General features: G+C 47.0%; 1 protein-coding gene across 1 annotated transcript; it reads left to right on the forward strand.

Annotated features, from left to right (window-relative positions):
* The first annotated feature begins 1,705 nt into the window (after positions 1 to 1,705).
* Positions 1,706 to 25,690, forward strand: LOC115172168 (retinitis pigmentosa 1-like 1 protein). Its single transcript, XM_029729327.1, has 13 exons — positions 1,706 to 2,005; positions 13,555 to 13,816; positions 13,936 to 14,108; positions 14,776 to 15,004; positions 16,370 to 16,500; positions 16,599 to 16,708; positions 17,016 to 17,353; positions 17,480 to 22,261; positions 22,797 to 23,100; positions 23,494 to 23,852; positions 23,948 to 24,148; positions 24,347 to 25,093; positions 25,256 to 25,690. The coding sequence occupies exons 2-13, from the start codon at positions 13,574 to 13,576 to the stop codon at positions 25,688 to 25,690; spliced, it is 8,052 nt and encodes a 2,683-aa protein (XP_029585187.1). The 5' UTR covers positions 1,706 to 2,005; positions 13,555 to 13,573.
* The last annotated feature ends 2,193 nt before the right edge of the window (positions 25,691 to 27,883 follow it).

The following is a 27,883-nucleotide window of genomic DNA, read 5'->3' on the forward strand; positions in this document are numbered from 1 at the left end:
TCCTACCCTCTGCTCTGAGACGTGGGTGGCCAAGCGTCCTCTTGGAAAGCTACTGGGTGTGTATGTTTTTGTAGTCTCACTGATTACACTGGTTTCACTGATTACACTGGTCTCAGTGATTACTCTGGTCTCACTGATTACACTGGTCTCAGTGATTACTCTGGTCTCACTGATTACACTGGTCTCACTGATTACACTGGTCTCAGTGATTACTCTGGTCTCACTGATTACACTGGTCTCACTGATTACACTGGTCTCACTGATTACTCTGGTCTCACTGATTACACTGGTCTCACTGATTACACTGGTCTCACTGATTACACTGGTCTCACTGATTACACTGGTCTCACTGATTACACTGGTCTCACTGATTACACTGGTCTCACTGATTACACTGGTCTCACTGATTACAGTGGCTGGATTTCAACTGTGGCTGACGGACCTTATGAAAGCAAACGCGTGACCCATTCATCTGGTTTTAGCGTAACCTCATGTTGTAGAAGTGCATAATGTACGTTTTATAGAGAAAAGAGTTAGTTAGAAAAATGTATTAAAGTTTCGCTTCACAATGCTACTGTAGTTGACAATACATAGACATTTTAAAAACCACATTATGGAACACTCAAATAGAGCTAACCCTAACTCAAATACAGCTAACCCTAACCCTAACTCAAATACAGCTAACCCTAACCCTAACTCAAATAGAGCTAACCCTAACTCAAATAGTGGCTAACCCTAACTCAAATACAGCTAACCCTAACCCTAACTCAACTAGAGCTAACCCTAACTCAAATAGAGGCTAAAGCTAACTCTAACTAAAATAGAGCTAACCCTAACTCAAATAGTGGCTAAAACTAACCCTAACTCAAATACATCTAACCCTAACCCTAACTAAAATAGAGCTAACCCTAACCCTAACTCAAATAGAGCTAACCCTAACTCAAATAGAGCTAACCCTAACTCAAATAGCGCTAACCCTAACCCTAACTCAAATACAGCTAACCCTAACTCAAATAGAGCTAACCCTAACTCAAATAGTGGCTAAAGCTAACCCTAACTCAAATAGAGCTAACCCTAACTCAAGTAGAGCTAACCCTAACTCAAATAGAGTCCAGTAAGTTCTAGCCTCAGTAGGATGTCCATGTGCTCTGGTTCTGTGGTCTGTTTCCTCTGAGCTGTCTGCTGCAACTAAACGGTTCTGTGTGTATCATTCCCCCTAACCCTATCCCTAACCCTATCCTATCCCTATCCTAGCCCTAACCCTATCCTTAACCCTATCCCTATCCTATCCCTATCCTAACCCTAACCCTATCACAACCCTATCCCTATCCTATCCCTATCCTAACCCTTTCCCTATCCTAACCCTAACCCTAACCCTATCCTATCCCTAACCCTACCCTATCCCTATCCTAACCCTTTCCCTATCCTAACCCTAACCCTACCCTATCCTATCCCTAACCCTACCCTATCCCTATCCTAACCCTTTCCCTATCCCTATCCTAACCCTATCCCTATCCTAACCCTTTCCCTATCCCTAACACCATCACCCTGCCAGATCTCAGCTGATTAAGGAGGCTTTGCTTTCTATCCTCCCCCCTCCTCCCCTCCAGGTCTGATTAGCTAGCAGCCATCTTACAGGAGTGGGTTGGAACCTGTTGCAGGCGCTAACCACAGTGTCAGTGTGTGTGGGCTGACGGTAGACACGGCTAGCTCAAACACTCTCACACACAGACACTGGTACAGGTAGACACGGCTAGCTCAAACACTCTCACACACAGACACTGGTCCAGGTAGACACGGCTAGCTCAAACACTCTCACACACAGACACTGGTCCAGGTAGACACGGCTAGCTCAAACACTCTCACACACAGACACTGGTCCAGGTAGACACGGCTAGCTCAAACACTCACAGACACTGGTACAGTATGGGAGCCAGATGCAGAGCAGTTTGAAGGAATTCACCTCAGACTGCTTCTATCGGATTGGATCATGTTTCCTGACTATGTGAGTAGAATGTCTGGAAGTTAGGGGCTCTAGTGCGTAAAGGTGTGTGTGTGTGTGTGTGTGTGTGGTGGTTAGTGTTAGGGTAGACCTGTGTGTGTGTGTGTGTGTGTGTGTGTGTGTGTGTGTGTGTGTTTGATGGAAGATGACTGTACTGTAGATAGTTGATTGTAGTCTGATTCACTTGTTGGGTCCATCTATTCTGCTGACTTATCAGTGGAATGTGGAGGTAGTGTTTTGCTGTAGTGAAACCTGTTTAGGTTTTAGTTATATAACCACAGATGAACACTAAAGGTTTCTATGTATGTTTATATGGTTTGGTCACATAACCACTAAAAATATCTATAGATGGTCATCTCTGATGAGTTAACTCAGCGGGTACAGAGACAATAACAGGTGCGTTTGCATGTCTATCTGTGTAGGATTGTGTAACTCCAGGTAAAGGTAGGATTAAGTAACCTATTAAAGGCTGAGCAGAGGAAATTAGAAGATTCCCCTGTTGGTATTAATCCCCAGGCTGTTTTTAGGCCAACTAGTTTCTACACAGTGTACACATTATTGTTCCAGGCCACTGAATATGGAGCAGAGGATGTCTGTTGTCATAAAGTCACAGTTCCTGCCCTGTGATATGAGAGAGAGAGAGAGAGAGAGAGAGAGAGAGAATGTTTTCCTCATCAATCTACACACAATACACCATAATGACATCACAATACCCCATAATGACATCACAATATTTCATAATGACAAATGTATTACAAATAACAAACAGAAATACCTTATTTACATAAGTATTCAGACCCTTTGCTATGGCACTTGAAATTGAGCTCAGGCGCATCCTGTTTCCATTGATCATCCTTGTAGAAAAATCTCAAGTTGATTGGAGTCCACCTGTGGTAAATTCAAAAAAAGAAAAAAACAAGTCATGAGGTCGAAGGAATTGTCCGTGGAGCTCCGAGACAGGATTGTGTCGAGGAACAGATCTGGGGAAGGGTACCAAAAAATATCTGCAGCATTGAAGTTCCCCAAGAACACAGTGGCCTTCATCATTCTTAAATGGAAGAAGTTTGCAACCACCAAGACTCTTCCTAGAGCTGGCCGCCCGGGCAAACTGAACAATCGGGGGAGAAGGGCCTTAGTCAGGGAGGTGACCAAGAACCCAATGATCACTCTGACAGAGCTCCAGAGTTCCTCTGCAGCACTCCACAAATCAGGCCTTTATGGTAGAGTGGTCATACAGAAGCCACTCCTCAGTAAAAGGCACATGACAGCCCACTTGGAGTTTGCCAAAAGGCACCATGAGAAACAAGATTTTCTGGTCTGAAACCAAGATTGAACTCTTTGGCCTGAATGCCAAGCGTCATGTCTGGAGGAAACCTGGCGCCATCCCTACGGTGAAGCATGGTGGTGGCAGCATCAGGCTGTAGGGATGTTTTTCAGCTGCAGGGACTGAGAGAATAGTCAGGATCGAGGGAAAGATGAACGGAGCAAAGAGATCCTTGATTTTACTGAGTAAAAGGTCTGAATACTTACGTAAATATGATATAAACCTGTTTTTGCTTTGTCATTATCGGGTATTGTGTGTAGATTGATGAGGGAAAAAAACAATTGAATCAATTTTCAGAATAAGGCTGTAATGGAACATGCTCAGAATTAAGATTAAACTATGTCTGCAGCAATAATGGGGGGTCAGCTATGACATGACACATTGACTTTGAAAAAATGTCTTTCGGTTATTGAACTACAGTAAGTGAAGTGGATTTACACCCGGTGACGTAATTTCATCATGAGTCCCTGATCTGTACTACACAAAAATCCATAATTATGGATATGAAAGTAATCTCTTCTAAATAGGAATAAGATGAGACAAAATAATAAACCCGCTACTGTATCAAGAGTGGTGATACTATCAAGAGCGGTGATACCATCAAGAGCGGTGATACCATCAAGAGCGGTGATACCATCAAGAGCAGTGATACTATCAAGAGCGGTGATACTATCAAGAGCGGTGATACTATCAAGAGCGGTGATACTATCAAGAGCAGTGATACTATCAAGAGCAGTGATACCATCAAGAGCAGTCAGCAGTCAAACGACCTCCACTCATCACTGTCAAACGCTCCCTGAAACATTTCAGCGAGCAAGCCTTTCTAATCGACCTGGCCCTGGTATCCTGGAAGGATATTGACCTCATCCTGTCAGTAGAGGATGCCTGCTTATTTTTAAAAAATGCCTTCCTCACCATCTTAAATAAGCATGCCCCATTCAAAAAATGTAGAACCAGGAACAGATATAGCCCTTGGTTCTCCCCAGACCTGACTGCCCTTAACCAACACAAAAACATCCTGTGGCGTTCTGCATTAGCATTGAACAGCCCCCGTGATATGCAACTTTTCAGGGAAGTTAGAAACCAATATACACAGGCAGTTAGAAAAGCCAAGGCTAGCTTTTTCAAGCAGAAATTTGCTTCCTGCAACACAAATTCAAAAAAGTTCTGGGACATTGTAAAGTCCATGGAGAATAAGAACACCTCCTCCCAACTGCCCACTGCACTGAGGATAGGAAACTCTGTCACCACCGATAAACCCACTATAATTGAGAATTTCAATAAGCATTTTTCTACGGCTGGCCATGCTTTCCGCCTGGCTACCCCTACTGCAGTCAACAGCACTGCACCCCCCACAGCTACTCGCCCAAGCCTTCCCCATTTCTCCTTCTCCCAAATCCATTCAGCTGATGTTCTGAAAGAGCTGCAAAATCTGGACCCCTACAAATCAGCCGGGCTAGACAATCTGGACCCTTTCTTTCTTATTATTGCAACCCCTATTACTAGCCTGTTCAACCTCTCTTTCGTGTCGTCTGAGATTCCCATAGATTGGAAAGCAGCTGCTGTCAACCCTCTCTTCAAAGGAGGGGACACTCTTGACCCAAATTGCTACAGACCTATATCCATCCAACCCTGCCTTTCTAAGGTCTTCGAAAGCCAAGTCAACAAACAGATTACCGACCATTTCGAATCCCACCGCACCTTCTCCGCTATGCAATCTGGTTTCAGAGCTGGTCATGGGTGCACCTCAGCTACGCTCAAGGTCCTAAACGATATCGTAACCGCCATCGATAAGAAACAATACTGTGCTGCCGTATTCATTGACCTGGCCAAAGCTTTCGACTCTGTCAATCACCACATCCTCATCGGCAGACTCAATAGCCTTAGTTTCTCAAACGATTGCATCGCCTGGTTCACCAACTACTTCTCTGATAGAGTTCAGTGTGTCAAATCAGAGGGCCTGTTGTCCGGACCTCTGGCAGTCTCTATGGGGGTGCCACAGGGTTCAATTCTCGGGCCGACTCTTTTCTCTATATACATCAATTATGTTGCTCTCGCTGCTGGTGATTCTCTGATCCACCTCTACGCAGACGACACCATTCTGTATACTTCTGGCCCTTCTTTGGACACTGTGTTAACAACCCTCCAGACGAGCTTCAATGCCATACAACTCTCCTTCCGTGGCCTCCAACTGTTCCTAAATACAAGTAAAACTAAATGCATGCTCTTCAACCGATCGCTGCCTGCACCTGCCCGCCTGTCCAGCATCACTACTATGGACGGTTCTGACTTGTGATATGTGGACAACTACAAATACCTAGGTGTCTGGTTAGACTGTAAACTCTCCTTCCAGACTCACATCAAACATCTCCAATCCAAAGTTAAATCTAGAATTGGCTTCCTATTTCGCAACAAAGCATCCTTCACTCATGCTGCCAAACATACCCTCGTAAAACTGACTATCCTACCGATCCTCGACTTCGGCGATGTCATTTACAAAATAGCCTCCAATACCCTACTTAACAAACTGGATGCAGTCTATCACAGTGCCATCCGTTTTGTCACCAAAGCCCCATATAGGCTCTCGTTGGCTGGCCTTCGCTTCATAAGCGTCGCCAAACCCACTGGCTCCAGGTCATCTCCAAGACCCTGCTAGGTAAAGTCCCCCCTTATCTCCGCTCACTGGTCACCATAGCAGCACCCACCTGTAGCACGCGCTCCAGCAGGTATATCTCTCTGGTCACCCCCAAAGCCAATTCCTCCTTTGGCCGTCTCTCCTTCCAGTTCTCTGCTGCCAATGACTGGAACGAACTACAAAAATCTCTGAAACTGGAAACACTTATCTCCCTCACTAGCTTTAAGCACCAGCTGTCAGAGCAGCTCACAGATCACTGCACCTGTACATAGCCCATCTATAATTTAGCCCAAACAACTACCTCTTCCCCTACTGTATTTATTTTATTTATTTTGCTCCTTTGCACCCCATTATTTCTATTTCTACTTTGCACTTTCTTCTACTACAAATCTACCATTCCAGTGTTTTACTTGCTATATTGTATTTACTTTGCCACCATGGCCTTTTTTTGCCTTTTTTTGCCTTTACCTCCCTTATCTCACCTCATTTGCTCACATTGTATATAGACATATTTTTCTACTGTATTATTGACTGTTTGTTTGTTTTACTCCATGTGTAACTCTGTGTTGTTGTATGTTGTCGAACTGCTTTGCTTTATCTTGGCCAGGTCGCAATTGTAAATGAGAACTTGTTCTCAACTTGCCTACCTGGTTAAATAAAGTTGAAATAAATAAAAAAGAAAGAAATAAATAAATAAAGAGCAGTGATACCATCAAGAGCAGTGATACTATCAAGAGCAGTGATACCATGAAGAGCAGTGATACTATCAAGAGCAGTGATACTATCAAGAGCAGTGATACCATCAAGAGCAGTGATACCATCAAGAGCAGTGATACTATCAAGAGCAGTGATACCATGAAGAGCAGTGATACTATCAAGAGCAGTGATACCATCAAGAGCAGTGATACTATCAAGAGCAGTGATACCATGAAGAGCAGTGATACTATCAAGAGCAGTGATACCATCAAGAGCGGTGATACTATCAAGAGCAGTGATACTATCAAGAGCAGTGATACTGTCAAGAGCAGTGATACCATCAAGAGCAGTGATACCATCAAGAGCAGTGATACCATCAAGAGCGGTGATACCATCAAGAGCAGTGATACCATCAAGAGCGGTGATACCATCAAGAGCAGTGTGCAGGATTCTTCTTTTTTCTCATCTTATTCAACTGTTACCATGCACATGCACCAAAGATAGCTCAGATGTTCGAGTGCCTTTTGAATCCTATATAGGTAATATCCCTCGTTGCAAATGTGATTTTTATTCTACACGCTAGCTATTATTTTATATGAGCTTTACCCGCCAAAAATACCAAATTTGGTTGGTCCGCAGTTTGGACATCAAACTACAGCACAGTTGAGCACGGTAGAGTTCAGAACAGTAGAGTTCAGAACAGTAGAGTTCAGAACAGTAGAGTTCAGTACAGTTCAGTAGAGCACAGCACAGTAGAGTTCAGTACAGTAGAGTTCAGTACAGTTCAGTAGAGCACAGCACAGTTCAGTAGAGCACAGCACAGTTCAGTAGAGTTCAGTACAGTTCAGTAGAGCACAGAACAGTAGAGTTCAGTACAGTAGAGTACAGAACAGTAGAGTTCAGTACAGCACAGTAGAGATCAGTAGAATAAAGTACAGTAAAATATAGTAGAGTATAGTATAGTACAGTACAATACAGCACATTATAGTGTACCCAACTCTAGTTTGCTCATCTGTGTACTCTATTGAACTCTACTCTACTGTACAGTACTGTGCTGTGCAGTACTGAACTAAACTCTACTATCCTTTACTGTACTCTACTGTGCTGTCCAAACTTGTGAACCCAACTGTGCTTTGTGTCTACTAAGATTTCCCATTGTAGCCAATTCAATTGCAGAAAATCCGTTATCGATTTTTCGGAAATGTGATCATTTAATTATTCATAAAAAAAGTTATATCCGTAAAACCCTGTAACTAATTGATAGCTCTACCTTTACTAATTGATCGCTCTACCTACGGTTGCACATTTTGGGAAATATTCAGAGGTGGAAACATTCTGTGGGAATTAACGGGAATATATGGGAATTAATATTAATACCATTTAAATGTAGATGTTTTTTGCATTGGATATATTTACAATGTCATATGGAGACAGAAACATAAACCTTTTACCTTATCATAAGTAGACATAATTGAAAATTATTAAATCCTTCCAATAGAAATGAAAAAAAAACAATTTAGTTACGAATTGAACTTTAATTAAATGAGTTGACTCTTCACATGGAATGATTTCACTGAACAACAAAAGAAAGGGAATATTGAATGATCCCCAATGATCCATCACATCTCCCAAAAAATCTGTAAAATTATAGTCTAGAAACTAAAGCTTTGGTTGTCTTCCTCTCAGGCTTCCATGTCTTCTCCCTGGACCTCCTCAATGTCCACCTCTTGAACATCAGACTCTGAGGTCTCATCTTCACTGTCACTTTCCAACCTTGTTGAGGATGGCTTGTTGTCAGGCTCAAAAAGCATCAAATTTGCCCGGATGGCCACCAATGTTTCAACCCTTGTATTGGTCAGCCTGTTGCGTGCTTTGGTGTGTGTGTTCCCAAACAAGGACCAGTTGCGCTCTGAGGCAGCTGATGTTGGTGGGATTTGGAGGATGATGGAGGCAACAGGGGAGAGAGCCTCAGATCCACAAAGTCCCTTCCACCAGGTGGCTGTTGAGATATGTTGTTACGACTGCCATATTGCATCTCCATCCCAAAGCCCTTGCTTGGATGTACTTCGCCAGCCTGCCAAGAACCTTGCCCTCATCCAGGCCAAGGTGGCGAGACACGGTAGTGATGACACCATAGGCCTTGTTAATCTCTGCACCAGACAGGATGCTCTTGCCAGCATACTTGGGGCCCAACATGTACGCTGCGGCATGTATGGGCTTCAGGCAGAAGTCTTCACGCTTTTTGATGTATTTCAGAACTGCAGTTTCCTCTGCTTGGAGCAACAGTGAAGTGGGCAGGGCAGTACGGATTTCTTCTCTTACATCTGCAAGCAGAATCTGAACATCAGACAGGATGCCTTTGTCTCCCTCAATCCGTGCAATGACTACTGCTATAGGTTTCAGGCTGCTTAGCACTCTCTCCCAAAATACATCATCCAGGAGGATCCTCTTGATGGGGCTGTCCATATCGTCAGACTGTGATATGGCCATTTCTTGGAGAGACTCCTTCCACTCCAGGAGACTGTCAAACGTGATGACAACACCACCCCAACGGGTGTTGCTGGGCAGCTTCAATGTGGTGCTCTTATTCTTCTCACTTTGCTTGGTGAGGTAGATGACCCTTCACATACCTAGCCATTTCCTTGGCTCTCTTGTAGAGTGTATCCATTGTTTTAAGTGCCATGATGTCCTTGAGGAGCAGATTAAATGCATGAGCAGCACAGCCAATAGGTGTGATGTGAGGGTAGGACTCCTCCACTTTAGACCAAGCAGCCTTCATGTTCGCAGCATTGTCTGTCACCAGTGCAAATACCTTCTGTGGTCCAAGGTCATTGATGACTGCCTTCAGCTCATCTGCAATGTAGAGACCGGTGTGTCTGTTGTCCCTTGTGTCTGTGCTCTTGTACAATACTGGTTGAGTGGTGGAGATGATGTAGTTAATTATTCCTTGCCAACGAACATTCGACCACCCATCAGAGATGATTGCAATACAGTCTGCATTCTCTATGATTTCCTTGACCTTCACTTGAACTCTGTTGAACTCTGCATCCAGCAAATTAATAGATGAAACATGTCTGGTTGGAGGGGTGTATGCTGGGCGAAGAACATTCAGAAATCTCTTCCAATAAACATTGCCTGTGAGCATCAGAGGTGAACCAGTTGCATACACAGCTCGAGCAAGACATTCATCAGCATTTCTCTGACTACATTCCTCCATTGAGTCAAAAAAACATCTGATTCCAGAAGGACCATGAGTTGTTGCTATCGATAAGGTGTCAGATTCATCATTTTCACCTCGAATAGAAGTAGAGCGACTTTTGTCAGAGGTTGCTTGTTGAGAGTGCTGAGGGAACTTTATGCACTTGGCCAGATGATTCTGCATCTTTGTTGCATTCTTCACATATGATTTGGCACACTATTTGCAAATGTACACAGCTTTTACATTAGCTGCAGTAAGTAACATGTCTCCACACATCAGATGGCATGGCATTTTCCTATAAAGATTAGAAAAACATTTGTAAAAAAAATATATAATTTCCATGTACAGATAAATAGTTAAGCAGTTAGATTAAACAACTCCTTTGTAAGATAAATGTTTTAAAATGAAACATGTATGGAAACAGGTGAATTAACACTCCTCAGTTAGCACGCTCAAGCAAGATAAAACCCACATGGTAGCAAAAACTAACTAGCAGAAATTGTTAGTTAGATTTAGTAGATTTAAACACACTTTGATGTAGGCTACTATTTACTACTTAACAAAAAATCATGTATGTCATATAAAATATATTCAACCCACCCAGTATTGGAATCAATTCACTTACCAGAAAGCATGTAGTCCTTGGCTCAGACAGTGTAGTAATGTGGACTCAATAGCATCTCATTAGTTTGCAAGATCTTGAGAATCAGCTGTACATGTGATGGAAGAGTGCACTGCACATGCAGATGGTTGCAATTCCATTGAATTGTTTAACCAGTTTAATGTTTAACCAAAATATGCCACAGACGTAGAATTGACTTATGTTTATCTCGCCAAAAAAGGTTCACTGTTGTAAGCACATTTTTTTTAATGAATTTAAGCAAAATTCCCAGGCTTAACTTCCCATGGAAAATTACTGGAAAAATTCTGGAAATTTACCAGAAAGTTTCTGACCCTTTGTAACCCTTTAAAGCTCTAACTTTTTACTTGTTACTTTCATTATCATAAAATTTGGAAAATATCTTAAAGGTATGTGGGTCTTTGGTAACATAATTCCAAGGCACAAGGCTTACATTTACAGAAAGGCAGAAAAAAAAGATCCAAAACTAAGGGTTGATATTAGTTGGCAGGCGGTCTTTACTTCAACATTTACAACATTCAACGTGTTTTAAGACTTTTTCTGGGAGATGTTTTCTAAGACCACTTTTCCATCTGTTTAACCAAAATTCAAAGCCTTAAGCCGTATTACATTTTGTAGGATGATAAATGGTTAGAACAATTATATATGCCTTAATTCAGGTAGCCTAGTGGTTAGAAGGTTGGACTAGTAACCGGAAGGTTGCAAGATCGAATCCCTGAGCTGACAAGGTAAAAATCTGTTGTTCTGCCCCTGAACAAGGCAGTTAACCCGCTGTTCCTAGGCTGTCATTGAAAATAAGAATTTGTTCTTAACTGACTTGCCTAGTTAAATAAAGGTTAAATAAATAAAAAATCCTAAAAAAATATAGACTCTTTCATTTATAACCCAATTTGACATTCTCTTGTGAACTCCACATGTTGGTGCTCATGGGTCCTTTTACATGGAAATTACCTTTTAAAACAGCAGATTATTTCACTTTAAGTGTAATTCAATAGAATGTAATTTTTTTTCTCAAAGTGTCTTACAGTTAACAGATGTATTGAATATGCAGCACATGTGAGATTCAAACCTACAACCCTGGTGGTGCCAGCCCCATGGTCCAAATCACTCAACCACCTGGTGGTGCCAGCCCCGTGGTCCAACACACTCAACCACCTGGTGGTCCAACCCACTCAACCATCTGGTGGTGCCTGCCCCGTGGCCCAACACGCTCAACCATCTGGTGGTGCCAGCCCCGTGGTCCAACTCACTCAACCACCTGGTGGTGCCATCCCCGTGGTCCAACCCACTCAACCACCTGGTGGTGCCAGCCCCGTGGTCCAACACACTCAACCATCTGGTGGTGCCATCCCCGTGGTCCAACTCACTCAACCATCTGTTCTACCAGACTGTCTGGCCAGCCTGTAGCTAGTTTAATCTCAATGCCTTAGTCTCAATCAATGGTACGGTTGCAAATCGCCATGTACTTACCAGGGTTGGGGTCAATTCTAATTGAAGACAGTCTAATCAGGAAGTGATTTGAATCTAAAATGAAATTTAAAAAAAAACTTTTTCAATTCATAGCTCAATTCATTCTTTTTTTGTTTATTGAGAATTGATTGAAAATAGATTACATTTTTCAATTATTGGTAATTACCATAGTTTCCTACAATGCAAACTATGGTAATTAACGTACTGCTCATTTTGGAACTATATGGAAACATTATAATGTTATAGGCCTATTTGAATTATTTTGTAGCAAATATTGTGTTACAGAGTACATTTTGTGTGTGCGTGCGTGTGTGTGCGCGTGCGTGTTTGACCTGTGTAAATAGGCTTTATGTAATGTGCTATGGGCAGGTAGGGCTGATCTCAGCATGTGCTGCTACCTGTTTACAGTCTGTTCCAAATAGGATTGTCCGACCAACAGAGACACTTCTTTAAACATAGCCTGCCTGGCCTGTCCTACCTCTTTACCTTCAGCAAGGATACACACCTGTTTCTGTGTTCCTTTCATGTTTTTATAGGATTCTGTGTTCCTTTCATGTTTTTATAGGATTCTGTGTTCCTTTCATGTTTTATAGGATTCTGTGTTCCTTTCATGTTTTATAGGATTCTGTGTTCCTTTCATGTTTTTATAGGATTCTGTGTTCCTTTCATGTTTTATAGGATTCTGTGTTCCTTTCATGTTTTATAGGATTCTGTGTTCCTTTCATGTTTTATAGGATTCTGTGTTCCTTTCATGTTTTATAGGATTCTGTGTTCCTTTTATGTTTTATAGGAGTCTGTGTTCCTCAGAGCTTAAATAGAGAGTTTGGTACCATCGTGATACATCAATAAGTTATAAAGTATTAAACTATTGACCAGTCTGAGACTAATTAACAATCATCTGGTGGCTGAATATTTTATTTGTACAATTTAAGATATAAAAATGTCACACCAGGCAACAGATACATACAAAAAATTGCAGAGGATACACTCAAAAGTCAAGAGACTTGTTTCCATTGTGGTCCTCTATTGGTGGCCAAGGGCTACGCCCAAACATCAAGTGATATGGGCAGTCTATACCCTGAATACATTCAGTCATATCCACAGCCAGTCACAGTCATGTGTATAGGTTATCTACTCTGGTCAGCTGCTCTGGATAGGTGCTCTGTGTTAGCTACTTTGGATAGCTACTCTGTGTCAGGTGCTCTGTGTCAAGTGCTCTGTGTCAGCTGCTCTGTGTCAGCTGCTCTGTGTCAGCTGCTCTGTGTCAGCTGCTCTGTGTCAGGTGCTCTGTGTCAGGTGCTCTGTGTCAGCTGCTCTGGATAGCTACTCTCTGTCAGGTGCTCTGTGTCAGGTGCTCTGTGTCAGCTGCTCTGTGTCAGCTGCTCTGTGTCAGCTGCTCTGTGTCAGCTGCTCTGTGTCAGCTGCTCTGTGACAGGTGCTCTGTGTCAGCTACATCCAGGATTTGGGTGGTTGCTATTTTTCATTCCCAAGCCTGTGTGTGTTAAGTGGGTTATGTGTTGACTGTGTGTGTGTGTGTGTGTGTGTGTGTGTGTGTGTGTGTGTGTGTGTGTGTGTGTGTTCTCTCTAGGTGTATGTGAGAGGGCAGCATGCAGTCGGCTCCAGCAGGTTTGTGGGACCCCCATGGATCCCAGTCTGAAGATGGCTCCCCCCTCCCCCTCCCCTTGCAGCCACCCTCCGCCTCTCACCTCTCCCATGTGATCGCCGCGCCACCAGCTAAGCGAATCACCTTCTACAAGAGAGGCGACGATAAGTTTGCAGGTGTGAGGATGGCTGTCCACAAACGCAGCTTTAAATGCTTTGACGCACTACTGGACGACCTGTCGCAGAAGGTCAGAACACACACACACACACACACACACACACACACACACACACACACACACACACAGTACACACACACATTAAACCTCTGACGTGGCGCTGAACCTAAACGTGTATCTGTGTGTAGGTGCCCCTGCCATTTGGGGTACGTACGGTCACCACCCCCAGAGGGATCCACAGTATTAAACATCTAGAGCAGCTGGAGGACGGGGGGTGTTACCTCTGCTCTGACAGACGGCAGGCTAAACCAATCAACATGGAGCTGGCTGGCAAACGGCCCGCCCTCTGGCACTACCCCAGGTGAGTGTTTGTATGAATATCTGTGTGTATGTTGTTTATCGTGTGTATTGGCAGTGACTTTCAGGGGACGTTTAAGATGAAGGAGGACGATTATAATTTTTTGGATGAACATGGGCGTGTTTCTATTACAGCATATTGGATGACTGTCATTCATATTCCATTCACCCAGTTCAATGTAACATCGATAGGTTTAGGCTACTACATGATACTCTAATTGTCCCTGTACCCATCATGAGATTGCTACAACATAGCCTATGAATGAAAGTTTACAATGTAGGTGCACACGGATCGAGAGAAAGATGTGAGTAATCAAGCTGACATACAGGGGCTGGTGACCTTTATTGTAAAACAGTGTTTTCATAAATTATTAGGTGAAATGTGAATGTATATAGTTTAGTTTTATCTAAAAAAGGATAACGTTTTTAAATGTTTCACTATTTTTATTTTTATGAAATTCACTGAGGAGGATGGTCGTCCCCTTCCTCCTCTGAGGAGCCTCCACTGGTGCACGGTGCGGGCGTGTTCACGGTGCGTGCGTGTTCACGGTGCGGGCGTGTTCACGGTGCGGGCGTGTTCACGGTGCGGGCGTGTTCACGGTGCGGGCGTGTTCACGGTGCGGGCGTGTTCACGGTGCGGGCGTGTTCACGGTGTGTGTGTCCCACTACAGCCGCCGAGTGCCACAGCGACCAGCAGAAGACCCTTGCCCTCCCACTGCTCCAAGCCACACCCCTACACGGCAGCGGCGCATCCTATTGGTCAGAAACAGCGACCCTGCGGTGAGGAGGAGTGTGGTTCTGAGCCGCCGCTCGACCCGGAGCCTCCGAGTGTTTCTGGAAGACATCTCAGAACTGATGCAGTGTCACGTCAGGAAATTATACACACTGGAGGGACGCAAGGTACATCTGGTAGTGTGGTGTGTCGGGGGAGGGGAGGTAAGGCTGGAGGGGGGGTGGGAGGGAGGTAAGGCTGGAGGGGGGGATGGGAGGGAGGTAAGGCTGGAGGGGGGGGATGGGAGGGAGGTAAGGCTGGAGGGGGATGGGAGGGAGGTAAGGCTGGAGGGGGGGATGGGAGGGAGGTAAGGCTGGAGGGGGGGATGGGAGGGAGGTAAGGCTGGAGGGGGGATGGGAGGGAGGTAAGGCTGGAGGGGGGATGGGAGACAGGTATGGCTGGAGTGTGTAGTGTCTTGGGGAGGGGGGGTGGGAGTGTGTAGTGTGTTGGGGAGGGGGGATGGGAGTGTGTAGTGTGTTGGGGAGGGGGGATGGGAGGGAGGTAAGGCTGGGGGGGGGTAAGGCTGGGGGGGGAGTGTGTAGTGTCTTGAGGAGGGGGGGTGGGAGTGTGTAGTGTCTTGGGGAGGGGGATGGGAGTGTGTAGTGTCTTGGGGAGGGGGGATGGGAGTGTGTAGTGTCTTGGGGAGGGGGGGGTGGGAGGGAGGTAAGGCTGGGGGGGTGTGTAGTGTCTTGGGGAGGGGGGGTGGGAGTGTGTAGTGTCTTGGGGAGGGGGGATGGGAGTGTCTTTGGGAGGGGGGATGGGAGGGAGGTAAGGCTGGGGGGGGTAAGGCTGGGGGGGGAGTGTGTAGTGTCTTGGGGAGGGGGGGTGGGAGTGTGTAGTGTCTTGGGGAGGGGGATGGGAGTGTGTAGTGTCTTGGGGAGGGGGGATGGGAGTGTGTAGTGTCTTGGGGAGGGGGGGTGGGAGGGAGGTAAGGCTGGGGGGGTAAGGCTGGGGGGGTGTGTAGTGTCTTGGGGAGGGGGGGTGGGGGTGTGTAGTGTCTTGGGGAGGGGGGGGTGGGAGTGTGTAGTGTCTTGGGGAGGGGGGATGGGAGTGTCTTTGGGAGGGGGGATGGGAGGGAGGTAAGGCTGGGGGCGGGGTAAGGCTGGGGGGGAGTGTGTAGTGTCTTGGGGAGGGGGGGTGGGAGTGTGTAGTGTCTTGGGGAGGGGGGGTGGGAGTGTGTAGTGTCTTGGGGAGGGGGGATGGGAGTGTGTAGTGTGTTGGGGAGGGGGGGTGGGAGTGTGTAGTGTCTTGGGGAGGGGGGGTGGGAGTGTGTAGTGTCTTGGGGAGGGGGGGTGGGAGTGTGTGGTGTCTTGGGGAGGGGGGGTGGGAGTGTGTGGTGTCTTGGGGAGGGGGGGTGGGAGTGTGTGGTGTGTTGGGGAGGCGTGTGTGTGTGTAATGTACAGAGCCTGACATGCCCAGGTGTGTTAAAGTTTATACGCACTTACGTGTGTGTGTGTGTGCGCGTGTGTGTGTGCGTGTGTGTGCGAGTGTAGATTGACAGTGCACAGAGCCTGATGACGTGTCCAGGTGTGTTGGTGTGTGTGGGTCGAGAGCCCTTCAGACCTCTACTGCTGGAGTACGTAACCAAGAGCTCTGAGGAGAAACTTCCTGGACTGGGGACGCGGTTAGTTTATAGAAACACTGCTATTCTATTTGAATATCTTCTATTCATTTCTATTCTATTCCATTTTGATTGATTGGTTTATTGATTGATTGACCAAGGTCAACTGGAAACGGGGCCCGCTCCCCCGGTACTGGAGCCCGCTCACCTGGTAATGGAAAAGGGTCACGGTCTAGTGTCTGCAGCGAGGGACACGACAACAAGAAGAACGGTAGGTCGTGATGTGTGTGTCTGTGAGTGGTAGTGTGTGTTACTGTTGAATATCCAGTGAACATGGCGACTAATATTTCCTCTCTGTTTTGTTTCCTTTCATTTTTTTTCCCACACACACACCCCTGCGCTCTCTCTCTCTTTCCCTCCCTCTCTCCCTCCTCCCTATTTCTCTCTCTCTCTTTCCACCCTTTCCCTCCCTCTCTCTCTTTCCCTCCCTCTCTCTCTTTCCCTCCCTCCCTCTTTCTCTCTCTCTCGCTCTCTCTCTTTTCCTCCCTCGCTCTCTCTCTCTCTCCCCCTCCTGGTAGTGAACTTTGGTCTGGAGACTAAGAAGAGCATCATCCATCCTCGTTTAGACTCTTCAAACCGCTCCACCCGTTTCTCTCTCTCCTCTGAGAAGTCCTACGCTAACGGCCTCAGCACTTGTCCCCACTCCCACAGCGGCAGGGAGGCGGTGCTGAACGATGACATAGAGAAACGTGTGCTGGTGAACAAAGATGGCAGCCTGTCTGTGGAGATGAGAGTGCGGTTCAATCTCCACAACGATGAGACGCTTCAGTGGTCCACGGAGATTAAGAAGTCTCCCTCTGACTCTCTGACCAATGACTGCTGTCCACTCAGGGAAGCCCAGCCCTGCTACCTACAGGTACACTTTGATATGCCTTTTTGAGTTTTCTTGTTTTATATTACTGCAGTTTTTATATATGTTTTTATTCGTTTCAGTAAGGTGCTTTACAAATAAAATCTATTGTTATCATTGTGTTTCCTATAGCAGGGCCAATCGGAAAGCTGCTCGGACCCTGACTACGCTTTTTGTGTTGCTGAAGCTGCCGACTACGCCCCCAAGCCTCCACAGCGCTCCCTGAAGGAGCCACAGCCCCGCTGTGCCTGCTGCTACCAGAGACCTGACCCGGAGTATGACCTCTGGGAAAACCCCGCCCACATCCAGACCTCTAAGCACTCCCATTCCAGGGTTAGACACACCCACTCTTCTAGCTCCTCCTCCTCCTGCCGCTCCAGCAGGATGGTGAGGAGACGGGCGATGCACAAGGAGGGTTCAGAGCCCGGAAGGGTTGTCCAGGAGTGCTGCGTCAGGGAGGAGGTACAGCGTCGGGTGGAGGTGGAGAGGGATGGAGGGATGGTAGAGGTGTGTACAGTCAGCCGCAGCTGCAGCCGCAGTGAGCTCAATCTGAGTGCCACAGACAACCAGGTGGAGGAGCGTCCTCTTTCTAGCTCCTCCCACGTACTCCAGGCGCTTCAGGAAGATGTGGATGCCCTCCCGCCAAGCGCCTCACGCTGCTGCCATAGCAACAATCCCCCACAACCGCTCCCTTTGACTCCGCGACCTCCCAGCCACTTGTCCAATTCCTCCAGGAGCAGGAAACACAGCCCTGCTCCTACCCCACAGCGAGAGGAGAGGGGAGAGGGGGGAGAGGAAGGGCGTGACATGGGTGAGGAGAGGGCTAGCAGAGCCTCCTCCCGGCGCTCTTGTCACTCGTGTTCCTGCCGTGGTGGAGAAGTCACCCCTCAGGCCGACCAGGAGAGGGCGGACAGCCACGCCTCCCACAGATCTAGAACCTTCAATAGAATCACAACCCCTGTGGCTTCAGAGGAGGGAGATGATGAAGATGATGAGGAGGAGAGGGCAGTCAGCGTAATGTCCACTCACACCGGTCTCTCCGGGGGATCGGGTGGGTCAGTGGGGTCTATGGGGTCCACTGTGTGTCCTCACTGTGGCGGGTGTGACCATAGTTCCAGCCCTGCATCCTGCCCTTCACAGAGGTCACAGCGATCTAAATGTGAAGAGGAGAGGTCAGGGAGCGGACTCTCGGGTGGCTCAGATGAGTCCGGTTTTTCTCAGAGAACCAACAGGTCCAACTGTACCCACTACTACCAAGAGGGCCGAGCTGCCAGCAGAATGTCACATCTGTCTCTGCCCGAGGAGGGAGAGGATACAGGGAAGGAGGGAGAGGTGGAGGTTGGCGAGAAGAGAGAAGCGGTGGAGAAAGAGGAGAGAGCAACCAGTGCCCTCTCAGCCAAATCCTTCTCTTCAGTCAAGGGCAGGAACTCCAGAACCTCCCATAAGTCTAAGGCTTCAGAATCCCTTGCAGACATGGAGGAAGAGATGGAGGGAGAGGGAGAAGTGGAAGAGAGAAGAGAGCAGAGACCAGCAACAAGTGCCATGTCAGCTAAATGTAACCTCTCCGTAAAGTCCAACAGGTCCCATAAGTCCTATGGCAGCAAATCTGAACGGGCGCCTTCCCCCAACTTACCAGAGGCACCAGCTACTGACGAGGTGGGAGAGGAGAGACCAGCAAGTGCCATGTCTACTAAATCAAACCTCTCAGCCAAGTCTAGCAGGTCTTATAAGTCCACCTGTAGCAAAACAGATGGGTCCACAAAAGTTTCAGAGAGGGCAGCATCTCCCAGATCAGAACCAGAAGCTGCTGAGGATACAGGAGCAGCAGAGACAGAGGACAGAGAAGCCAGTGTTATGTCAGATAAAACCAGTGTTTCAGCAAAGTCCAGCAGATGTCATAAGTCTACCTTTAGTCAGAGTGTTAGGGCTGCTTCTGTCAGCTCTGACACACCTGAACTCCCTGATATTGAGACAACAGGTGAAGGTGAAGAGGAAGAAGAGGGTGAGAAAACAGAGGAGAGAGCAGAGCGCTCCATGTCAGCTAAATCTAAACTCTCAGCAAAGTCCAGCAGGTCCCATAAGTCCACCTACAGCAAAGCAGAACAGGCCCCTTCCCCCAACTCAGAGGCGCCAGAAACTGAACCTGGTGTAGATGAGGAGGGAGAGGAGAGAGCAGCGAGCGCCAGGTCAACTAAAACCAGTGATTCAGCAAAGTCCAGCAGGTCCCATAAGTCTACCCGTAAAGCTACCTCTCCAAAGCCAGCCGCTTGTGAAACGCCAGTCAACGATCCAGCAGAGAACACAGAGGAACAGAGAGCAGCCATGTCAGGTGAAATCAGGGCTTCTGTCAGGTCTAGCAGGTCTCACAAGGCTACCTGTAGTAGGAGTGTTAGGGCTGAGACACCTGTTGCTAAAGACATCCCTGCTATTGAAACAACAGAAGGAGATGAGAATGGATCTGCTGCTGCAGGAGACACAGAGGAGAGACAGGCGAGCACCGTGCCAGCTAAAATGAACGCTTCAGTTAAGTCTAGCAGATCTCATAAGTCTACCAAACCTTCAGAGAGGGTTGTCTCTTCCAGCTTTAAAGGGGCTAACATCCTGGCTATTGAAACAACAGTGAAGTCTAGCAGATCTCATAAGTCCACCTGCAGCAAAGCAGAACGCGCCTCTTCCCCCAACTCACCAGCTGAACGTGCCCCTTCCCCCAACTCACCAGCTGAACTTGCCCCTTCTCCCAACTCACCAGAGGTACCAGCTTCTGCTGTAGATGAGGAGGGAGAGAGAGCAGCGAGCACCGTGTCCGCTAAAACCAGTGCTTCAGCAAAGTCCAGCAGATCCCACAAGTCTACCTGCACTAGGAATGTCAGGGCTGAGACACCAGGGACTAAAAACATCCCTGTTATTACGACGACAGGGGGAGAGGAGACGGTTGTTGCTGGAGACACAAAGGAGAGACCGGCGAGCGCCATCTCAGCTAAAACCAGTGCTTCAGTCAAGTCCAGCAGGCTTCATGAATCTACCTGCAGCAGGAGGGCTGAGACTCCAAGCTCTAAACCAGCCGACGTCCCTGTTATTGAAACAACAGGAGGAGACGAGGTCGGAGAGGAGAAAGAGAGAGCAGCCAGTGTCATGTCAGCTAAATCTAACACTTCAGCAAAGTCCAGCAGGTCTAACATGTCCACCTCTAATGGAAGTACTAGAGCCGTCTCTCCAGCGGCTCAGGATATTCCCGCTATTGAGACGACAGGTGAAAAAGAGCAGGGAGACAAAGAGGAAGAGAAATCTGAGAGACCAGCTAGTGCCATGTCAGCTAAATCCACCACCTCTGACAAGTCCACCAGGTCTCATAAGTCCAGCAGTAGTAGGAGGGCTAAAACACCAGCTGATATCCCTGTTGTTGAGACCACCGGAGGAGACGAGAAGGGAGAGGGGACAGAGAGACCAGCGAGTGCCATGTCGACTAAATCCAACGTTTCAGCAAAGTCCAGCAGGTCTCACAAGTCCACCTGTAATAGTGGAAGTACTAGAGCGGTTTCTCCAGCACCTAAAACAGCAGACGTCCCTGCCATTGAAACAACAGAGTTGGACAGTGAGGGAGAGAAAACAGAGGAGAGACCAGCTAGCGCCACGTCGGCAAAATCTCACATCTCAGCTAAGTCCAGTACATCTAATAAGTCTAATGGAAGTAACAGAAGTATGTTTCCGCACCTGAAAAAAGAGAGAGGTGTTAGACCTGTCCCCAGCACTACAGGAGATGACCTTGAGACAGGCAGTGTGAAATCTACCATGAGCACAAAACTCAAAAGTAAAGCAGATTCCTCCCCTACCAGACCCCTCTCCAGAACATCACAGACCAGCGCTAAACCTACCAATCAAACACTGCCTGCCACCACCGAGACAGCCAATGAACAGTCTCAAAGTCAAGTCGCTTGCAAGGCTGCAGACAGAATTGATGACGTCAGAAATGATGTCACAGGGGAGAAAGCATCCAGCGTACGCTCTAAGAGCCCTGCTAAAGCAGCTGGAGACTCCAGACCTGCGTCTGCTTCCTCCGCCCGCTCCACCAGGTCAAAGGTGAAAGTTGAGAAGGCCAGCGATGCCCAGGAGGAGGAGAGTCCAAATACAAGCGCCTCCGACTTCTTACAAGTGAAAGGGCAAGGTCACAGAGTCAAAGCTCAGAGTGACACAGGCAGCGTTCGCTCTGTGAAGACGGTGATAGAAAGGAATTCCAGACCAAAGTCACCGCGAGCGAGAGACCCTCCCTCCCTGTCCCCCAGTACCACCATTCAATTGGAGACGGCCAGCATCAGTGACAGCCTCCTCTCCCAGTTCCTGTCAGCTGCTGACCTGCTCAAGGGGAACATGGCCGCCTTGCGCCCCTCCAGCCCTACAGGGTCAAAGGTTAGCCTCACTGAGAGTGGGAAGAGTGGACAGAGCCGGAGGAGCAGGAAACCCAAACAGGAAGAGGCAGAGTTAGATGAGCTGGATCCCCTCTGTCTGCCTAACACCTTGCCCAACGACGTTGTCAGTGATTGGCTGAGAGGCATACCTGCCGACGGCGGCATGGATAACCCTGAAGACGAGATGAACAAGGGAATTGAGGAGACAGAAGGAGAGGAAGCAGTGGAGAAAGGAGGGGAAACAGAGGGACAGGGAGGAGAGGAGACTACGGAGAAACAAGAACCAGTTGAGACCACAGTGCTGGAGCAGGAGAACACGGCTGAAACAGGACAACAAGAAGAGGAATTGAAGCAGGAGAACACGACTGAAACAGGACAACAGGAAGAGGAACAGGAGAACACAGCTGAACCAGGACAACAGGAAGAGGAACAGGAGAACACAGCTGAACCAGGACAACAGGAAGAGGAAGTTAAGGAGGCTGCAGAGCACCCAGAGGAAGAGGAGGAGATGAAAGAGGAGGAGGAAGAGAGGGGAGAGGAGGAGGGAGCAGCAGTGGAGGAAGAGAAGGAAGAAAAAGAAGAAGAAGAGAGGGAGGAGGGAAGAGAAGAGGGGGGAGAGTGCTCCGAGTGCGCTGGCTTCTGCCCTGACCCAGACCCGCCAGCCAATGACATCACTTCCGCTCGTCCTCGCCACCTGTTCCTCAGTAAAGAATCAGAGCTGCCTTGGAGCTGCCACTCATCTGTGGCAGTAATGAAGGTTCTACTGAGCCCTACACTGGGCCGATGCAGCTCCCTACCCGAGGTATTTCCTGTTTCTAGACTTTTCCCTGCATACTTTTACTTTCCAATGAAAAGTATAGGTATTTTCCAACTCTTTTTCTCATAGGGTTATATACTTTATAGTTTTACTTATATACTTCATACTTTTAAACTATTATTAATTTCATATTTTTATTGTGTCATAGTCATGGTTTGTATGACTTTCAGGGAGAGAAAAAAAATACATTTTGATACAATTTATTCCTAATTCTATCCCTTTACTCTAGATAAGTCCTGTGTACGGACGCAGACTGAGCTCCTCTGCTAAAGGTCTGCTGGACTGTCTGGCCCAGCTGCAGCTCATCGACCCGCCCTCTCTTCCAGCTGCAGCTCCAAGCCCTGACAGGGACCAGCGATACCAAGAGATCATGGATATACTAGAGTCACTGTGGCTGTCTAAGCCCAATCCCGGGAAGGGGAAAGAGGGAGAGGAAGAGGGGAAGGAGAGGTTGAAAGACTCTGGTGTGGACCTGAGCATTGGCTCAGCTGGGTCGGGGGGTTCTGGGAAAGGCAAACCAGATGAAACAGCGGGTGACATCACTCCCATAGCAGAGGGAGAGGAAGAGGGAGGGGAGGGGGAGGCAGGAGAGATAGAGGAGGGGGAGGCAGGAGAGATAGAGGAGGGGGAGGCAGGAGAGACAGAGGAAGGAGAGGGAGAGACAGAGGGAGGAGAGGGAGAGACAGAGGGAAGAGAGGGGGAGGAAGGAGTAGGAGAGACAGAGGGAGAGACTGAGGGAGGAGAGGGGGAGGAAGGAGTAGGAGAGACAGAGGGAGGAGAGGGAGAGACAGAGGGAAGAGAGGGGGAGGAAGGAGTAGGAGAGACAGAGGGAGAGACTGAGGGAGGAGAGGGGGAGGAAGGAGTAGGAGAGACAGAGGGAGGAGAGGGAGAGACAGAGGGAGGGGGAGGGGAAGGAGCATCAGCAGAGCTGCTTTCAGACACGGCCACCCCAGACATCGCCAGCCGAGTACAGAGCAGTCCAGGGGAGGATGAGACGATCTCAGAGTCGCCCGCAGGGAGAGGTGAGATGATGCAGACCCCTGAGAGCCTCAAAGCCCCAAGAAGCCCATCCTCTTCAAACAGCACGGCCTATAAGTCCCCCACTGACATAGAGAGAGACACCCCGGAGGACACCCCCAGCTCAGGGACACCCCCGTCAGTCCAACGAGCGCTGCTCACCAAGCGTGTCTCCCAGGACCCTGACCCAGTCTGGGTTCTCAACCTGCTAAAGAAGCTGGAGAAACAGTTTATGACCCACTACGTCGACGCCATGGCTGAGTTCAAGGTACTGATACAACAACATGAATCTTTATCATCATCATATTCATCACAATCATTTTTGGAATGAATAATCTTGATAATACTGTTGTGTTTGTGAAGGTGCGTTGGGACCTAGACAACAATGTGATGTTGGACACTATGATCACTGAGCTGAGAGACGAGGTGAAGAAGAGGATCCAGACGAGCATTGATCGTGAGCTGAGGAAGATCCGGGGGCGTGCAGGGCGGGGGGGCGTGCCGCGCCCCCCTATCCTGTCCCGGGATTCAACCGTTACAGACCAGAGGAGGCGGAGGTTAAAGGTGGGAGGGGCCAACACCTGAGGTTTCTAAATCACCTTTAAAGTCACTCAGTAACAAAGTTACTATTTTAGTTTAACAGCTTTTTAAAAACTTTTAAGTAAGACTTTATTACATAATATATTTGAATTCCAAATTTATTGTAAAGTGTATTGTCATGTTTTGCATACATTCCTAATAAAGTTTGACTGTGCTTTGAAGGTCATGAAGGTTCAGTCAGTGAACAAGAGTGACGGGGAGCAGGGTTCGGGAGCGGATGTTAGTGACCAGCGCAGCGAGGGTGAGGATGAGTACTGTCCCTGCGACGCCTGCATACGGAAGAAGGCGGATGTCCAACAAATCAAAATGGAGGCTGTGGTCACCACAGCGCCGGTGATGATGGCGTTTGATCTGCGTAAGATCCTGCTGATGAAGAAAGACCCAAAGCCTCTTGCACCCTCTAGCCCCACGGAGGGGGAGAGCAATGATCGCCTGGAATTGGAGAAGAAAGAGGAAGAGGAGGGTGTGAATCTAGAGGTGGTACACAAAGACGAGGAAGAGGAGGAGACCAAGGAGGATATTATACCAACTGTTGTCATAGAGGAAGCTATCCCTGAGGAGGAAGAGGAAGGAGTGACTGAGGGAGAGGAGGGAGAGGAGGAAGCACAGGAGAGTGATGGAGCTGAGTCTGTGATGGGGGAAGTAGATGAGGAGATAGCTGAGGAGATAGCTGAGGAGATAGAGGCTGAGGAACAGGAGGAGGATGGAGTGGTGGAGGGAACAGAGGATGAGGAGGAGGATGAAGGAGAGATGGGAGGTGAAGTTTCAGGAGAAGATGGCGTGGAGGCAGAGGAGACTGGAGAGGGGGAGGAGTTAGTAGAAGGGGAGGAGGAAGGAGCAGGGGACGCTGAAGCAGGGCAGGAGGATCAAACAGGAGGAGATGAAAACACTGTTGATGGACCAGCAGAGGTGGAAGAGATGGGAGAGGGGGAGGAGACGGGGGAGGAGGAGGGAGAGGGGGAGGAGGGAGTAGAGACAGGAGAGGGAACAGCTGAGGAGGACGAAACAGGAGGAGAGGAGGAGGATGGAGGAGAGGAGACAGAGGAGAACAATGTGGTGTCTGAATTCAAGGTGGAAGAAGAGGAGGAAGAGAATGAAAACACAGCAGGAGAGACAAGTGGAGAGGAGGAGGGAGAGACGTTAGCAGAGGGAGAGACTCTTGAGGAAGGCACAGAGGTCAATGTGGGGGTGGAGGATGCTGTGGAGGAGTTGAATCCTGAAGAAGAGAATGAAGAGGTGAAAGAGGGAAACAGAGAAATCCCCCTGATAAGCCAGATGACCAGAACCTCTGTGGAGTCCCAACCAGGATCTATGGAGAACACAGTTTCACCAATGCGCTCTTTAACCCCCATAGAGACCAAGAAAACCAGCTCTGATGGACACAAGATGGCGTCTGCAGGTGAGGGGTCTGGGGGGAAAGGCCAGAGGAGGAGCCGATCTCCAGCCAGAGCCAAACGCAGAAAACCCAAAGAGAGCGATATAGAACTAGATGATCTAGAAATGTAACCCTCACAGGACATAGTAATGATCTATGACATCCAGTTCTATCACAGAAGATAGAACTGGATGTCCTAGATCTGTAAGCATCACAGTCACATAAAGCACTTTATAATCCCCTCTCTAGGTTAAGAATATCTATACCGGAGGTATTGCACAGGTGAAGGTAGATTTTGCCAAGTCAGAGTGGCATGTACTTGTTATTGTTATGGAAGGGTATAACTGAAACTTGAAACAATCATAATATTACAAACCATAAGATGTCATGTGAAAATTATATTTGTATATTTCTAGAAACAAATTGTATTTATGTCTGATTTTATTTTCCTGGAGGGATATATATATATTATCTACTGTATAGAGGGGTGTATATTATCTACTGTATAGAGGGGTGTATATTCTCTACTGTATAGAGGGGTGTATATTCTCTACTGTACAGAGGGGTGTATATTCTCTACTGTATATAGGGGTGTATATTCTCTACTGTATAGAGGGGTGTATATTCTCTACTGTATAGAGGGGTGTATATTCTCTACTGTATAGAGGGGTGTATATTCTCTACTGTATAGAGGGGTGTATATTCTCTACTGTATAGAGGGGTGTATATTATCTACTGTATAGAGGGGTGTATATTATCTACTGTATAGAGAGGTGTATATTCTCTACTGTATAGAGAGGTGCATATTATCTACTGTATAGAGAGGTGTATATTATCTACTGTATAGGGGGTGTATATTTCGGACTTCATGATGATATGCGTATTTTGTATTTGTGAATAGGTGTGTTGTTAAACAGAATTACACTCTAGAGCGGTGCTCCCCAAACAGGGCTCAAGTGGAGACCAATTCCTCCTGGGTCCCAGCCAGAAATATGGTTTAGTTTGGAAAGGTTAACCTGAGAGCACAAGGTACTGACATCACATACAGGTTAACTTGTATCACTTAGCCATAAACATATACCTCCCTGTGACAATAGGCATTGGGGGAATGTATTCAAAGTAACAACCAAACTATATATTTATATAATTTATAAGCAACAAACCATGTATGTATACTTGATAAGATTACTGTAGTGTCATTCGGAAGCTCAGTGATTGAAGACTGACATTGGAATCTCAGAGAATCTCAGGGAAGGAGGGTTGTATGAACGATCATGATGGGTGTATGACGGACAACTTCCTTATAACGTTTGGTACCCGAATAGTGCTGAGCGATTAGTGCTTTTTGAAGTTGGTTCGGTTTCCTTTCGATTATTAAAATATAAATCATGTTTTTTTTCCCCATTTCAATTTCGATAATTAAAACATATTTTAAATGCATTATGAAATCATGAAATCAAAAGGATTATTTTTTTTGCTTTTTAATAGAAATTCCAAAGCCTAAACTAGTGAACATTCAATTGCCAAAAGATGTAGAAATATTCCATTGACTCTGTCAGGTCCACATTGGGTAGACACCAATAGAACATATTGAAATTACTATGAAATAATAAAATATTTCAGTTGTGTATATTTACTTAGGTTTTATTTAATGATTTTATTATTTTTCATTCTTTAAAGTCTCATATCTGTTCAGGCAGTAGCAGCCAGCCAGCCCATCTAATATTATATCTGTACTCCCCATACTGTACTGTCTTTAATCATCCTATTTAGCTGGCCTGCCTAAGTTTGCCGCAGAGCTGTCTGACTAAATCATTTTACTAGTTCATCAAAGTAGATAAGGCATACTTTCACCAACTGTCTCTGTCCCTCTTGTCATTGTGTTGTGTACATTGCGGTCTTTGCGGTCTGTGTGTATCTAACCTAACAGAGCAGGCGTAAACGTGTATCCGTCACTGTTGGAGCAGGAAAGAACAGGCGCAATGGATTATGGGCATTGTAGTTCATTACCACGTTTCTGCACTAAACTAATACGTTGAATATTTTCTTTATAGATGGGTATAGCTGATATCACGAAAACGATGTGCGCGCTTCCGTGGGGCAGAAGTCAACCTGTTGTTGTGATTCTGGATGGCCAGATTGCTAGCAAGAATGACAAGAAACTGACGTGTGGGGATTCTGGATGTGTCTCGTTTCAGCTCATTTCGTCTTGTTACTGATTTAATGTCAATGCTAATTTGGCAAAAATTCGCTAGCTCACCAACACATTTATTTATGTTTTCAATAAACATTGGATACGAAATATAGTTTACATGTTGTCAACA

Source organism: Salmo trutta, chromosome 33, assembly GCF_901001165.1.
Source record: "Salmo trutta chromosome 33, fSalTru1.1, whole genome shotgun sequence".
NCBI lineage: Eukaryota > Metazoa > Chordata > Actinopteri > Salmoniformes > Salmonidae > Salmo > Salmo trutta.

What these genes read in the sequence shown, in the direction of transcription:
- LOC115172168 (XM_029729327.1), top strand. Translation starts at nt 13,574, where the DNA reads ATGCAGTCGGCTCCAGCAGGTTTGTGGGACCCCCATGGATCCCAGTCT. An exon ending in CCCAGCCCTGCTACCTACAG is followed by an intron (nt 17,354 to 17,479) that starts GTACACTTTGAT and finishes TGTTTCCTATAG; the next exon opens with CAGGGCCAATCGGAAAGCTG. An exon ending in ACGCCATGGCTGAGTTCAAG is followed by an intron (nt 23,853 to 23,947) that starts GTACTGATACAA and finishes GTGTTTGTGAAG; the next exon opens with GTGCGTTGGGACCTAGACAA.